Source organism: Saimiri boliviensis, chromosome 7 (assembly GCF_048565385.1).
Source record: "Saimiri boliviensis isolate mSaiBol1 chromosome 7, mSaiBol1.pri, whole genome shotgun sequence".
NCBI classification, from domain to species: domain Eukaryota; kingdom Metazoa; phylum Chordata; class Mammalia; order Primates; family Cebidae; genus Saimiri; species Saimiri boliviensis.
This window is the reverse complement of record NC_133455.1, coordinates 11,392,521-11,407,436: the sequence shown is the minus strand read 5'-3', so window position 1 is coordinate 11,407,436 and position 14,916 is coordinate 11,392,521. Positions and strand designations below refer to the sequence as shown.

General features: G+C 50.9%; 1 protein-coding gene across 11 annotated transcripts in view; it reads right to left on the bottom strand.

Moving 5' to 3' along the window:
* Positions 1–14,916, bottom strand: part of KDM2B (lysine demethylase 2B) — a 173,581-nt gene that overhangs the window by 29,324 nt on the left and 129,341 nt on the right. Inside the window, exon 1 of one of the 11 annotated variants that reach the window (XM_074402143.1) lies at positions 14,413–14,635. The exons of the other annotated variants lie outside the window; for them this stretch is intronic. Coding sequence (XP_074258244.1) covers positions 14,413–14,466 — 54 coding nt within the window. The 5' untranslated portion in view covers positions 14,467–14,635. Of the gene's footprint in view, positions 1–14,412; positions 14,636–14,916 lie in introns of those variants that run through there. 11 annotated transcript variants of the gene reach the window in all.

Genomic DNA, 14,916 nt, shown 5'->3' with positions numbered 1-14,916 from the left:
AGGGTGTTAGGGAGCAAACTGTGTACCCCAGAAAAACACGATAAGGGCCCTAAACCCCATGCCTCAGAGTGTGACGAGATTTGGAGATGGGGCTTTGCAGAGGTCGTCCCTCAGGTTAAACGAGGTCTTTCAGGTGAACTCTAGTCAGAATAACTGGTGTCCTTAAGAAAGGGGGGCATTTAGACACAAAGACGGACACGCATGGGGGAAACGTGCGTGAAGACACAGGCCTTCCACAGACCACAGCCCTGTCTACAAGCCAAGAAGTGCCAAGGATGGTGGCACACACCAGGAGCTGGAGGCGTGGGAAAGGACCCTCCCCTAGAGCCCGCAGCGCCAGCCCGGCCCGCCAGCCCACACCTTGACTTCAGACTCTTGGCCTCCAGAATTGTTTTAAGCCACCCGTTACAGCAGCACTAGCAGAGGACTACAGAGGGCGCAAGCTTCTGCCGCAGCACCCCGCTCGAGACCTTCCTTCCGCGGCCCCGCATGCACAGCCTCGGACCCTGCCCACCTTTCCCATCTCCGTCTGCTCCCCAGAAAAGACTGCAAGGGCCACACAGTCGGTCTCTGTTCCCCCAGCCCGGAAGGCCAACCCCACCCCCCGTAGGCCACTTGGCTGACACCCACTCATCCCACCTGGCCAGTTTACAGGCTGCTTTCTTCTGGAAGCTCCTCCTGCCCACCCAGGGGTTCAGGGCCCCTCCCAGCGATTGTAAGGGTGTTCACAATGGCAATCATCTGTTCCTATGCTGTCCTTCCCTTTGGGATGGGGCACAAGAGGGCACTCGCCACACGTGTCTTGTCCACCATTGCACCCCAGCTCGGCATGCAGAATGCACTCAACAAACCAGAGCCCCCATGAGGGTGGGATAGGAACCTTAGGTCCCTGATGACTCAGACCTTCCCTAGATGGGCTCCAAATGCTCCCTTCCCTGGGACTCAGAGAATAGAGACAGTAGGTGGACAGACGGCTGGGCTAGTAGCTAAGCTAGGAACAGGGCAGCAGCCTCTGCCCTCTGGTTCCCAGACCCAGAGTCTCCTGCAGACCCAGGATGCACGGGGTGGGGTGGGGGAGGGGGCGCCCTATGCTAGCTGCCGAGGACACTTGTCCACAGACGTCCCCTGTCTACTTGGGACCTGCGGTGGGAAGGACCAGGATGGGAGAGCTTTTGTCTGTGGCATCTTTCTGGAGAGCCCGAGTTGGCTGAGAAATGGTAAAGTCCCTGTCAGGGAGACACATGGCCACCCTGGAAACCACCTGACCTAACCGGCATCTAACACCTAAAGCCCCTTTCAGCTAACTGAACACCCTTTGCTCCAGAGTCCCACCCTTTTCATTTCAGTGGTTTGTCATACTTGAATCCCCAAACAAAACCCCATCCTTTCAGGAGCTTACGGGTCCAAAAGAGCTGTTACTATTCATTCACTCCAATGGAGAAGAAGGTCCTTGTCACAGGGACACCCCCTCCCACAACACACACAACTCCCCTGAGCACCCTAGGGGCTTCCAAGAAACTTCCAACTGCATAGGAAGAAAAACAGCTTCCCTTTCTTCTCCAATACAGCCTCCCATCATAACTTTCTTCTCCAGTGTCTCGGTCCTTGTAGAAAGCCCACAGCCTCGCATGTCACCCCCTTTGCTGTAAACACCTAAGCAAATCCCTCCCTCCGATTCACCTTCTTGCAGCGTTCAAGAAGCTATGAGGCCCCCATCAGCCTGAGTGGCCCCTCAGGAAGCACTGGGGCTCTGGGCCTCCATCCTGCTCAACCTGCTGTGAACCCCAAGAGGAAAGGGAGGCACTCCCCGATTCTACCACCCTCACCTCCCCCTGTTCTCTCCTAGCTGCTCAGGACCCTCAGTCATGCCTGCCCTCTGCTCTGGGGCAGCCCAACCAGAGGCCTGGTCACAGGGGGGGCAAGCCCTGGACTGCAGGGTCGCCCACAGGCAAGCTGGCCGCCACCAGCCACCTGGGGAAAGGGACTGCCCAAAGCAGCAGAGAGGGCCAGGCACGGTGGCTCAGGCCTATAAGCCCAGCACATTGGGAGGCTGAGGTGGGAGGATCATTTGAGGTCAGGAGTTCAACACCAGCCTGGCCAACATAGTGAAACCAAAAAAAAATTTTTTTAATTAGCTGGGCATGGTGGTGAGCACCTGTAGACCCAGTTACTTGGGAGGCTGAGGTGGGAGGATTGCTTGAGCCCAGGAGTTTGAGGTTGCAGTGAGCTCTGATCATCCACTGTACTCCAGCCTAGGAGGCAGAGCAAGACTCCATCTCAAAAAAACAAAACAAAACGGGGAGGGGAGGGGAAGGGAGGGGAAGAACCCATCCTTACAAATAGGGCCGGATGCCCCCAACGTACTCGCATAGTCCAACTATGATTAGCACCTTTGGGGGTCAGGTCTGCCATGAGCTGCACACGTCCATCCAGGTCAGGTCTGACCACCCATATGGAAATAAAACAAGATCAATTTTCAGAGCGTTCTGTATTTGAGAACAGCACACGAGGGACTGTGAACCTGAAGCTGAGCAGCCAACTGAGAGCAGACGAGGCGAAGTGAGGTAGAGCTGACGGCCGAGATGATAGCCATGACACGTGAAGGTGGGGATTACCAGAGCACCCCATCTGCGGGCACCGTGGCCACCACTTTACCGATCATATTACCTAACTGGAAAGTTAACAGCCCTGTGGAGGATGCCTTCATGCCCCCATGTTTCAGATGGGGAAACTGAAGCCAGCAATCTGCCTGTGGTCCTGGAACCAGCATGGATGTGTGGACTCTAGAGTTGTGCTCTGAGGCCAGGTGCAGTGGCTCAAGCCTGTAATCCCAGCACTTTGGGAGGCTGAGGCGGGTGGATCACGAGGTCAAGAGATCGAGACCATCCTGGTCAACATGGTGAAACCCTGTCTCTACTAAAAATACAAAAAAATTAGCTGGGCAAGGTGGCGCGTGTCTGTAATCCCAGCTACTCAGGAGGCTGAGGCAGGAGAATTGCCTGAACCCAAGAGGCGGAGGTTGCAGTGAGCCAAGATCACGCCATTGCACTCCAGCCTGGGTAACAAGAGTGAAACTCTGTCTCAAAAAAAAAAAAAAAAAAAAAAATGTGCTCTGAACACGATAAACCACAGCAAATGCATGTGCAACATGCAGCAAGGGGCCCACAGACCCATTGGGATGGCCACATGCTCCCAGAAGGGCTTCCCAGCTATGGCCACAATGCCTTAGTGTGAAGGCTGCCAACAACAGGTCCAGAGAAGCAGAAATCCAAAAAGATTTCTCCCTGTTGTCACAGCCCACGACAGCACTTTTTGATTCTACCCCTCTGAAGGACAGGTGTCCTGTTACCAGCTCACTCCTCAAATACCTGGAACACAGGCAACACTGCCCAGCATCTGAGGCTTAGTCAAGTGTGAAGTGGCCAGCATATAGGCCACCTCCCAGGACAAAACCAGACCCCTGGAGCAGAAGACTCTAAAGACGAGCTTCTCTGGTGAAAAACTGAAAAAATTCCAGGATTTCAAAGGAACGCCAGGTATCAACAGCCACTGAGTGCCTCTAGCCTCCCTGCCCCGAGGACAGTGTCTGGGCAAGTAAAAACGTTGGGCCAATCCAGTCTGAGTCTCGAAGTTCATATGTCACTGCAAAACAAGCCCATTTGCCCGCACCTTACAAAGCACCTTCTCATCCAACTTGTGGAAAACAACTTGCCTGGACCTCAATGGTGGCTGAGACATCTAGGAAAATCACAGAGCACGCACAAGACCTCGATGTGACCGTGTCTAGCTGCTGCCAAATCAGGCCAGGGAGACTTCTGCTTTCAGCAGTGGCCCCCGGCTGGCTCAACAAGAGTTGGCTCAGCGATGGGGCAACGCAGGACCCTAATGAAGCCCACTGAAAAACGCACAGGTGAGACAGACCTCAGAGGCCTCCATTAAAAAGTCCAACCGGGACTCTGAAGACCCAACCAGGAAACGTGATGGCAGAATACAGAAAACAGTGACACAAAAGGGGACAAACGGAATAAAAAGGAAGGTGAGTCAACCACAGCTCTCTCCTTTCAGCACACAGCTTCCTCTGTCCTGGTATCTTTTGGGTGCTACCCCAAGTTTCAAAAGTTTCAAAAACCAATTCTTTTTTTTTTTTTTTTTTTTTTTGAGACAGAGTCTGTGTCACCCAGGCTGGGGTGCAGTGGTGTGATCTTGGCTCACTGTAACCTCTGCCTCCCGGGTTCAAGAAATTCTTGTGCCTCAACTTCCTAAATAGCCAGCATACCTGGCTACTTTTTATGCTTTTTGTAAAGATGAAGTTTCATCATGTTGGCCAGGCTGGTCTCAAACTCTTGGCCTCAAATGATCTGCCCATCTCAGCCTTCCAAAGTACTGGGATTACAGGCATGAGTCACTGTGCCTAGCCTGAAACACCAATTCTATCTTCCACACACTGTCCTACCCCTATCCCAGCAAAGGAAGTGATGGCATCCCAGACAGTCATTTTACAAACCAGCATCCCTAACACCAAGGCCACTTGTTGATTTTATCAGCCCAGGAACCATATCCTCAGCTCACTATGAAAGGTTAGGAAAATCTGGAACACAAACGCGCGTGCGCACACTCACACTCTCACACACACACACACACACACACACCCCTTACTATTCCAACACCTATTCTCCATCAGCAAGTCAAGGGCATCATCTTTAAAGTGAATACTATCAAGATTTATTCATTCATCCCACCAATAGTTACTGAGTTTCTCTGGTCTACCACATACTCCCCTACAGAAAATGCATGGGCAGAACCCCCTCAATCCCTCATCACTAAATTATAGTGATTTAAATTACTTGGATTTCCCTAAATGAAAAAAAAAGACATCCCGTGTTTATGAATTGGAAGATATAACATTGTTAAGATTGGTTATACTCCCCAACGTGATCCATAGGCTCAATGGAACCCCAAGCAAAATCCCAACTGGGGCCAGGTACAGCAGCTCATACCTGTAATCTCAGCACTTTGGGAGGCCAAGGCAGGTGGATTCCTTGAGCCCAGGAGTTTGATGCCAGCCTGGCCAACAAAGCAAGGCTTTAAAAAAATAAAAAGACTAGCCCAGCATGCCATCACATTCCGGTAGTTCCACCTACTCAGGAGGCTGAAGCTGGAGAATCATTTGAGCCTGGGAAGCAGAGGTTGCAGTGAGCTGAGATCAAGCCACTGTATCCAGCCTGGGTGACAGAGTGAGAACCTGTCTCAATAACAGAACAAGAATAAAAAAATAAAAACAAAACAAAAACCCAACTGGCTTTTCTGTACAAGTTGACACACTGGCCTAAAATATGAGAGACCCAGAATGGCCAAAATTATCTTTAAAAAGGTGGGGGAGGGAAGCAGGTGCAGTGGCTCACGCCTGTAATCCCAGCATTTTGGTAGGGCACGGCACGTGGATTACCTAACGTCAGGAGTTTAAGACCAGCCTTGACCAACATGGTGAGATCCCATCTCTATTAAAAATACAAAATTAAGGCTGGGCGCGGTGGCTCAAGCCTGTAATCCCAGCACTTTGGGAGGCCAAGGCGGGTGGATCACGAGGTCAAGAGATTGAGACCATTTTGGTCAACATGGTGAAACCCTGTCTCTACTAAAAATACAAAAATTAGCTGGGCACGGTGGCGCACGCCTGTAGTCCCAGCTACTCGGGAGGCTGAGGCAGGAGAATTGCTTGAACCCAGGAGGCGGAGGTTGCGGTGAGCTGAGATCGCGCCATTGCACTCCAGCTTGAGTAACAAGGGCAAAATTCTGTCTCAAAAAAAAAACAAAAACAAAAAAACAAAATTAGCCGGGCATGGTGGCACATGCCTGTAATCTCAGCTACCTGGGAGGCTGAAGCAAGAGAATCACTTGAACTTAGGAGGTGGAGGTTGCAGTAAGCCAAGATTGTGCCATTGCACTCCAGCCTGGACAACAAGAGCAAAACCCCATCTTAAAAAAAAATTTAAAAATTAAAAAAAAAAGATGCACACTTTCTAATTTCAAAACTCACTACAAAGCTACAGTAAACAAGACAGTGTGGTAGTGGCATAAAGACAGAACTACAGATCAACAGAACAGAAGTGAAAGTCCAGAAATAAGTATTTTTGACCAAATGACTTTTAACAAAAATGCCAAGGCAATTCAGTAGGGGAAAGAATGGTCATTTCAACATATGGTGTTGGCACAAATAGCTATCCACATGAAAAAGAACAAAGATGGGCCCCTACCTCACACACATATACAAATTATCTCAAAAATGGAACAAAGACCTAAACAGAGCTAAAATCATAAACCTCTTAGAAGAAAACACAGTGTAAATCTTCATGACTTTGAATTAGGCAAGGGTTTCTCAGATATGATACCAAAACAACAGGTGTCAAAAAAAAAATGATAAATTAGACTTCATCAAAATTAAAAACTTTTGTGCTTTGAAGGACACTATCATGTGCAAAAGCCCATAGAAGGGGAGAAAATACTTACAAATCATGTATCTAACAAGCAGTTAGTACTCAAAATATGCAAAGAACTCTGACAACTCAATAATAAAGAGATGAATATGTTAATTTTTAAATGGACAAATGATTTAAATAGCTATTTCTCCAAAAAAGAACCACGAATGGCCACTAAGCACATGAAAAGATGCTTATATCACTAGCTAACAGAGTATGAAATTTGCACTGGAGACTCATTCATTAACCCTCTAATTCACACATCCACCCACCCAAGTGTTTCCTGGCTGTGAATTATGTATCTGATTTGATGCTAAGTGCTGGGACTACAGAAATGAGTAAAATGTGTTCCCTAGACTGAAAGGCATTTCAGTCTGGAGGGAGAAAGACATGCAACCATATAAATGCAATGCACCATCATGATGATGACAGTGGAAATTAACATCTAGGTTGAGGGCGGAGAATTGCTTGAACCTGGGAGGTGGAGATTCTACTAAGCCAAGATCATGCCACTGCACTTCAGCCTAGGTGGCAGAGCTGTTTTTGCTGTTTTTGAGACAAGGTCTCACTCTGTCACCCAACCTGGAGTGCAGTGACGTGATCTCAGCCAACCGAAGCCTTGACTTCCCAGGGCTCCGGTGATCCTCCCACCTTAGCCTCCTTAGTAGCTGAGATACAGGCATGTGCCATGACACCCAGCTTTTTTTTTTTTTAAGAGATAGGGTCCCACTATGTCACATAGGCTGGTCTTGATCTTCTGGGCTCAAGTGACCTGACTGACTTGGTCTCCCAAAGTGCTAGGACTATAGGTGTAAGCTACCATGCCTGGCCAAAAGGTAACATTTACTGAAGTGCTAATCAGTCATCAATATTTGTATCAATCTTTTTTTTCTTTTTTTTTTTGCTGGTAGAACTGGGGTCTTGCTGTGTAGCCGAGGCTGGTCTTGCACTCCTGGCCTCAAGCAATCCTCCCACCTCAACCTCCCAAAGCTTTAGGATTACCGGTGTGAGCCACCACATTCCGTATCAATAATCTGTGAGGAAGGAATTACTATTATCTCCATCTACAAGTGAGGAAACTGAGGCATGGTACAGTTAAGTCATCCGCCCGATGTCATACTACCAATGATTGAGAAAGCTAGATACAGACCCAGGCAGTGGCTCTAAAGCCTGGACCCTGGCATTCTGACCCAGAAGAGATGCCTCATGTCATGGGCAAGGGAGGCTGGAAAAGCATTCCAGAACATAGGAGGTGATGACTAAGGTGGGTCTTAGAGGGAGAACAGGACCCTGCATGCCAGTGGTGGGAGTGGGGTTATGGAGTAGATATTCTAGGCAGAAGGAAGAACAAGAGAGAGATTCTAGGCAGAAGGAAGAACAAGAGAGAGATGTGAAACTGCATGACACAGTCAAGGAACTGCAAATAGCTTGACACAGCTACTGGAAAACAGCTCTGAAGTGGCTGAAGCCTCATCCTGGAGGGCCTTGTCTGCCACAGTAGGGAACTGGACCCATCAGAGTAAGTTAAAGCCTTCACGTCATGACTGTATTCTGGCAACGGTGAGGGGAGTGGATATTTTTGGGGCAGTGGGCAAGACAAAAGACAAGATCAGTTGAAGATGATGAAGGCAGAAGCGGAAGCAATGGAAGGAATGAAGAGGAGGGGATGATTCAGGAGATGCTTTCAAAATGGACCCAGTTTTCGAAGACCTGGTGATTGGCTGAATGTGGGGCACACAAACAGAAGGCTTCTGGAGGGCTCTGAAGCTTCCAGCTTGAGCAACAGGAGAACAAGGGGACTCGGGAGAGGGCAAGAAACAAGGACTGCTGTGGACATGCGGAATCTAAGAGACCCATGGGACATCCAAGGAAGGTGTCATCCAGCAAGCAAGTGGGACCAGAGCTAAGGTATACACCTGGAAACCAACACTACATAGGTGCTCAAATCAGTTAAGACCTTGAGGATGTCCAGGGCGAATGGCAGAGTGAAAAGAGAATCTTCAACAGTCCCTTCAAGACTGAAAACATTCAGGTGCAAGCAAGGAAAAGCAACCTGCTGAGAAATGGCCAGAAGGGCCAGAAAAACAGCAGGAGGCGGTGGCATCACAAGAGCAAAGGAAGTTTCAAGAAGGGAGCAGTTAGGAGTTTCAACTGCCGAGAGAAGTGAGAAAAACAGTAAAACGTAGCTATATGTTTTTACAATAAAGACAGTCCCAAGTTTTCTGTCAAAGTAACCCAAATAACATTACACTGACAGGCCCACAAGGGAAGGCCGCAGGTCCTCCGAATTTCTTTGTGCATGCTAATGTTGTACTGTATCGTACCACACAGCCGTATTTATCTCAATACTATGCCTGTCTGCAAATCTGCAAACGTAATGGACAGCCCAGGAAAAGCTGGATTTTACCACTGTTGCAGGTCCCTTAACACGCACCTGGAAACTCTAGGGAGGGCTCTGGGTTTTTTAATATATACAGAGTAAGGAGCAAGAGAATAAAAACACAAAGCTACCAGAAAGCCCAGGCGATGGGAAGACCTCTGAAGAATCTGAGAAAAGCTAAACACCTCTTCCTCCAAAAATGTATATAGGCACAAAGTAACAAAATTTTTGCATACATTTTCAAAAAGGCTCAGAGACCCATGTCTTAAAATTTAACTCTTTAAGAAGCTATAGGCTGGGTGTAGTGGCTCACACCTATAATCTTAGCACTTTGGGAGGCTTAGGCGGGCAGACTGATCCCAGGAGTTCAAGACCAGCCTGGGCAACACAGGGAAGCCCCAGCTCTACAAAAAACACAAAAATTAGCCAGGTGTGATAACACCACTGCACTCCAGCCTGGGCAACAAAGTAAGACACTGTCCAAAAAAAAAGAAAAAAGCCAGAAGTGGTGGCTCACACCTGTAATCCCAGCACTTTGGTAGGCCGAAGCAGGCGGATCATGAGGTCAGGAGTTCGAGACCAGCCTGACCAATATGGTGAAACCCCGTCTCTACTAAAAATACAAAAATTAGCCAGGTGTGGTGTGTGCCTGTAGTCCCAGCTACCTGGGAGGCTGAGGCAAGAGAATCACTTGAACCCAGAAGGTGGAGGTTGCTCTAGCCTGGGTGACAGAGCGAGACTCTGTCTCAGAAGAAGAAGAAGAAAAAAAAGCATTACAACAAATACCTAATGCATGTGGGGCTTAAAACCTAGATGATGGGTTGACAGGTGCAGCAAACCACCATGGCACATGTGTACCTATGTAACAAACCTGCACATTCTGCATATCCCAGAACTTAAAGTAAAATAAAATATAAAAAAGCTATAATGGGTAACAATGGTTCTATGACCACAAAATTCTGATTTTCTTCTCCATAATTTCCTGATTTTTTTTTCCAAGAAGCTTGTAGTCATTTTTATTTTTATTAAAAAAAAAAAAAAATTTAACCCAGGTGTGGTGGCTCACACTTGTAATCCCAGCACTTTGGGAGGCCAAGGCAGGCAGATCATGAGGTCAGGAGTTCGAGACCAGCCTGACCAACATGGTGAAACCCCATCTCTACTAAAAATACAAAAATTAACCGGCATGCACCTGTAAATCCCGGCTACTCAGGAGAATGAGGCAGGACAACTGCTTGAAACCGGGAGGTGGAGGCTGCAGTGAGCCAAGATCATGCCACTGCACTCCAGCCTAGGTGACAGAGCAAGACTCTGAAAAAAAAAAATAAATTTTTTTTTTCTTTTTTTTTTTTTTTGAGAAAGGGTCTCTCACTCTGTCACCCAGGCTGGAATGCAGTGGGGCCATCATTGCAGCTTCCAACTCCTGGGCTTAAGCAGCCCTCCCACCTCAGCCTCCAAGTAGCTGGGACTACAGGTACGTGACATCACATCTGGCTAATATTTGTACTTTTTTGTAGATGCGATTTCACCATGTTGCCCAGCTGGTACCAAACACCTGAGCTCAAGCCATCCACCTACCTCAGCCTCCCAGAAGTGCTGGGATAACAGTGGTGAGCCACTGCACCCAGCCTATAGTCATTTTTATTTTATTTATTTTATTTTATTTTATTTTTTTTTGAGACGGAGTTTCACTCTTGTTACCCAGGCTGGAGTGCAATGGCGCGATCTCGGCTCACTGCAACCTCCGCCTCCTGGGTTCAGGCAATTCTCCTGCCTCAACCTCCTGAGTAGCTGGGATTACAGGCATGCGCCACCATGCCCAGCTAATGTTTTGTATTTTTAGTAGAGACGGGGTTTCACCATGTTGACCAGGATGGTCTCGATCTCTTGACCTTGTGATCCATCCGCCTCGGCCTCCCAAAGTGCTGGGATTACAGGCTTGAGCCACCACACCCGGCCCTATAAGTCATTTTTATAGAAAAAAAAGAATAAAAGCTATTTTTACTTCAAGGGTTAAAAAAAAAAAAAAAAAAAAAAAGGGCTGGGCATGGTGGCTCATCCCAGCACTTAGGGAGGGCAAGGTGGGCAGATCACCTGAGGTCAGCAATTGGAGACCAGCCTGACCAGTATGGAGAAACTCCGTCTCTAAAAATACAAAATTAGCCAGGTGTGGTGGCACATGTCTGTAATCTCAGCTACTTGGGAGGCTGAGGCAGGAGAATCAATCAATCACTTGAACCTGGGAGGTAGAAGGTGCAGTGAGCCAAGATCACATCATTTCACTCCAGCCTGGGCAACAAGAATGAAACTACACCTCAAAAACAAAATTTAAAAACTGGCCAGGCTAGTGGCTCATGCCTGTAATCCCAACACTTTGGGAGGTCAAGGTGGGAGGATTACTTGTGGCCAGGAGTTTAAGATTAGCCTGGGTAACATATCAAGACCCCTTCTCTATATAAATAAAAAATAAAAAAATTAGTAGCTGAGTGCAGCAATGCATGCCTGTAGTCCTGGCTACTCAGGACGCCGAGGCAGGAGGATCACTTGAGCCCAGGAATTCAAAACTGCAGTGAGTTATAATCACATCACTGTATTCCAGCCTTGGTGACAGAGCAAGACCCTGACTCAAAACAAAAAACAAGATGGAACAAGAATTCTTCTCCCTAACAGCCCTCCTTTAAGAGGCACCTCTTCAACTTGGAAAGCAAGCTGAAGAATTTTCTGACATATTCTGTACTAGAGAAGCAAACGTAGTCTGTGGGAGAAGGTCCCGCCAAGGGTGCACACCAGCAAAGAGCGAGGAAGGGGTCTCCCGCCAACATGGCTCATTGTCCCGAGGCCCGCCCCCGGCTCCTGTCCCACAGGCTGTGACACTTGGGGAAACCCAGACTGCTGAGGGAAGGCATGAGGCAGACAGGCTCGCCCAGCACGACACAGGTCTCAGGTGGGGATGAGAAGTGCATCAGAGTTTTGGCTGCTGGAAGGTGGAGGCTTGGAAGGTGGAACAGCTAAAACTCTGATGGGGTGGGAGTGAGGGCTACACCACCTACAAAGATGGACTGGGCAGCAGCAACCTCTGAGCCGCCAGGGCCTCCCTCAGAGGAGTCCTTTCATCCAGCAGGGGGCGAGTCTACTCGTCCATCCACACTCCAGGACTTGGCAACCTCTTCTTATGAAGGACCTTCTCTTTTGGTGCCAAACCCACTCAGCAGGGTGAGGCAGAAGTAGAGAGAAACTTCCGAGAAGAGCTGGGTCTGCAGCCTGCAAGCTGGAGACTCCAGAGACCCTTGTTCTGCTTTGGAAGATGCAAATGGCTTAGAGTTCCTTGGAAGGAGCCACTCTCCTCAGACCCAGGCTGAGAAAACTGCCGAGTAAAGCATGCAGGGAGGCGAGGGGAGTGTCCCCCAAGTGCAGGGTACCTTAGCTGACAAACACCTTCTCTGTTGGGACTAGGGGACAAACCTGCCGCCTATTGCCCTGGCTTAGATGTCGCCTCCCTCAATGAACCAAGTGAGAAAAAAATAATAAAGTGAACAACACAACCTCAAGTCGTTGCTAAGGACTCCACAAGTGCCACAACTGGCCTATCCAATGTGAGAAGGAAGAAGAAAAAAATTTGGCTGCAGGGAATACAGATCCTTTTTTTTTTTTTTTTTTTTTTTTTTTTAAAGACACAGTCTCACTCCTGTCACTCAGGCTGGAGTGCAATGGCACGATATCGGATCACTGCAGCTTCCACCTCCTGGGTTCAAGCAATTCTCCTGCCTCAGCCTCTCTATTAGCTGGGACTAAAGGCACTGGCCACCACATCTGGCTAATTTTGGTATTTTTAGTAGAGACGGGACTTTCGCCATGTTGGCCAGGCTGGTCTTGAACTCCTGACCTCAGGTGATCTGCCTGCCTCGGCTTCCCTCAGTGCCGGTATTATAGGCGTGAGCCACCGCGCCGGGTCTACAGGTCCTCTCTTACAGAAGTCTCTCTCAGGAGTGGCAGAACCCGAAAACATGTTTTTAAGCCCAGAGACACAGTTAAGTCTTGCAGTGTCAGAAACTGTATCTACAGGCCATAGGGTGTGACCAAATTTAAAAACAAACAAAAATCAGCTAACAGGAACCCCAATCCTGAAACACCAAAGCTGAGTGGAGACATCAAAGCCCAGCTGACACTGAATACCGACATCCTATGAATGAATGACCGAATGCCCCAGAAATAGCAAACTGTCGCAGGATTAAGTAGACCCCAAACTGAAATGAAAACGTTCAAAGCAGGAATTGAAGTATGACCTGAGAGCCGTTCACACGTGGGGCTACTGACTTGATAAAAGTTCAAGCCAAAAGCACTTGAATCGTCGCTGAGTTAATCCAGTCCGAAAGATCCGTTAGATTCACAACACCGCAAAGAGCACACGTGCCTGAAAATTCTCCAGCAAAGCTGAGAAAATACAAATCAACCGTCTGTTACGTAAAACCACTTAATACTACGACGTGTGATACTATTTAAGCACAGCCTACAGTCCACTTCCTCAATTGCACCTAATGATGGGGGGAAAAGTTCCCACATTTTGGCTGGGTCATTCCAAAACACCTTTATCCCACCGGGATTATAAATAAGCATTTAGTTCACCCAAGTCTGTCCAATGCCACATGCTAACTCAACCCATCCCATTCTTAATTTTTCGGATACGTCTACCTGGCCTGTGTCCTGTTCCGAATATTATTTTGCAAATTATACTTCGTAAAGCCTCAACTTTCTTTGCCCTCTTCCTACACACGAACCTTCCCGTACTAAATTCACGCCATAAACACACCCAGGGCTTTGTTTTACACACAGATTTTTCCCCCTGGTCCCGAGAGAGGCTGCTTTTCCTTCAGAATCCACCGAGGCCAACTCCTGCCATCTGGGGTCGCGGCTTCCTCCGCCGCCGCCGCCGTGCGGACTCGCCCGGGTTCCGGGTGGCCCGCGCCGGCCCGCGGCTCGCACCCCTTCCTGTCTCCGTCTGCCCACGGCGGGCGGCGGGCGTGCGGCGCCCAGACAAAAGCTCGGGCCGTCGGGCCCACGGGCCCCGGGAGCGCTCCAGCCCCGAGGCCGAGGGTCCCGGCGCAACTTTGCCAACGCAGAAGCAGAAGCAGAAGGCGCCGGCGCCCGCGGGGTCCGGGTGCGCCCGGGGCGGCCGGCACGCGCGTGGGCCGCGGGCGAGGGCGCCGGGGGAGGACGCGGCGCGCCCCGCGGCCGCCCGCAACTTGCCCCGGGCCATGGCCCGCGCCCGGCAGGCCCGCCCGACGGCGAGGCCCGGCGGCCCACATTGTCCCCGCGGCGCTCGGCGGCGCCCCGCGCGCTCCCCCGGCCGCACACGCCCCCTGCCCGGGCCGGCTGCGGGCCTGCCGCGCTCCTCCACGTCCCGCTCGGGCCCGGCCCCGGCCGCCCCGCCGGCGGCGGCGGCAAAACTTTCTCCTCATCGCGGCGGCGGCGGCGTCGCGGCCGCCCTCTGCGCGTCAGGCAGGCGGCCGGGAGGTCGGGCGGCGGGTCCCTCCCTCAGCCCCACCCCGGGCCGCCGACCTGGTCCGGCTCCGATTCATAGTCGTCGTCCTCGGCGCTCACGGACATGGCCATGGCTCATGGTGGGCCCAGGCTCGCGCGCGCTGACATGGCTGGAGCGGCGCCGCCGCCGCCGCCGCCCGCCCGGAGCAGGCTCGGCTCGCCCTGGCTCGGGCTCGGGCTCGGGCTCGGGCTCCCGCTGCCGCGAGGAGGGAGCCGCGCCGCGCGCCTCGCACGCCCGCGCGGGAGGGGGCGGGGAGGGGCCGGCGAGGGAGGGCCGGGGCGCTCATGCATATGCATAAGGCGAGCCAGGAAGGGGCTGGCCCCCCGGGCGGGCGGGCCAATGGCGCGGCCGCGGCACTGGGGCCGCACACAAAGGGAGCCCGGCCTGCGGTGACACGGGGGCGGGCCCGCCGAGGGCGGCCCCTCGCGGCCGGAGCACCGGGACTGGGGTTGCGTGGGGGCGTGCCCCGCGCCCCGCCCGGCCCGGCCCGCGCGCCGCGGGATGCACATGGGTGGCTGCAC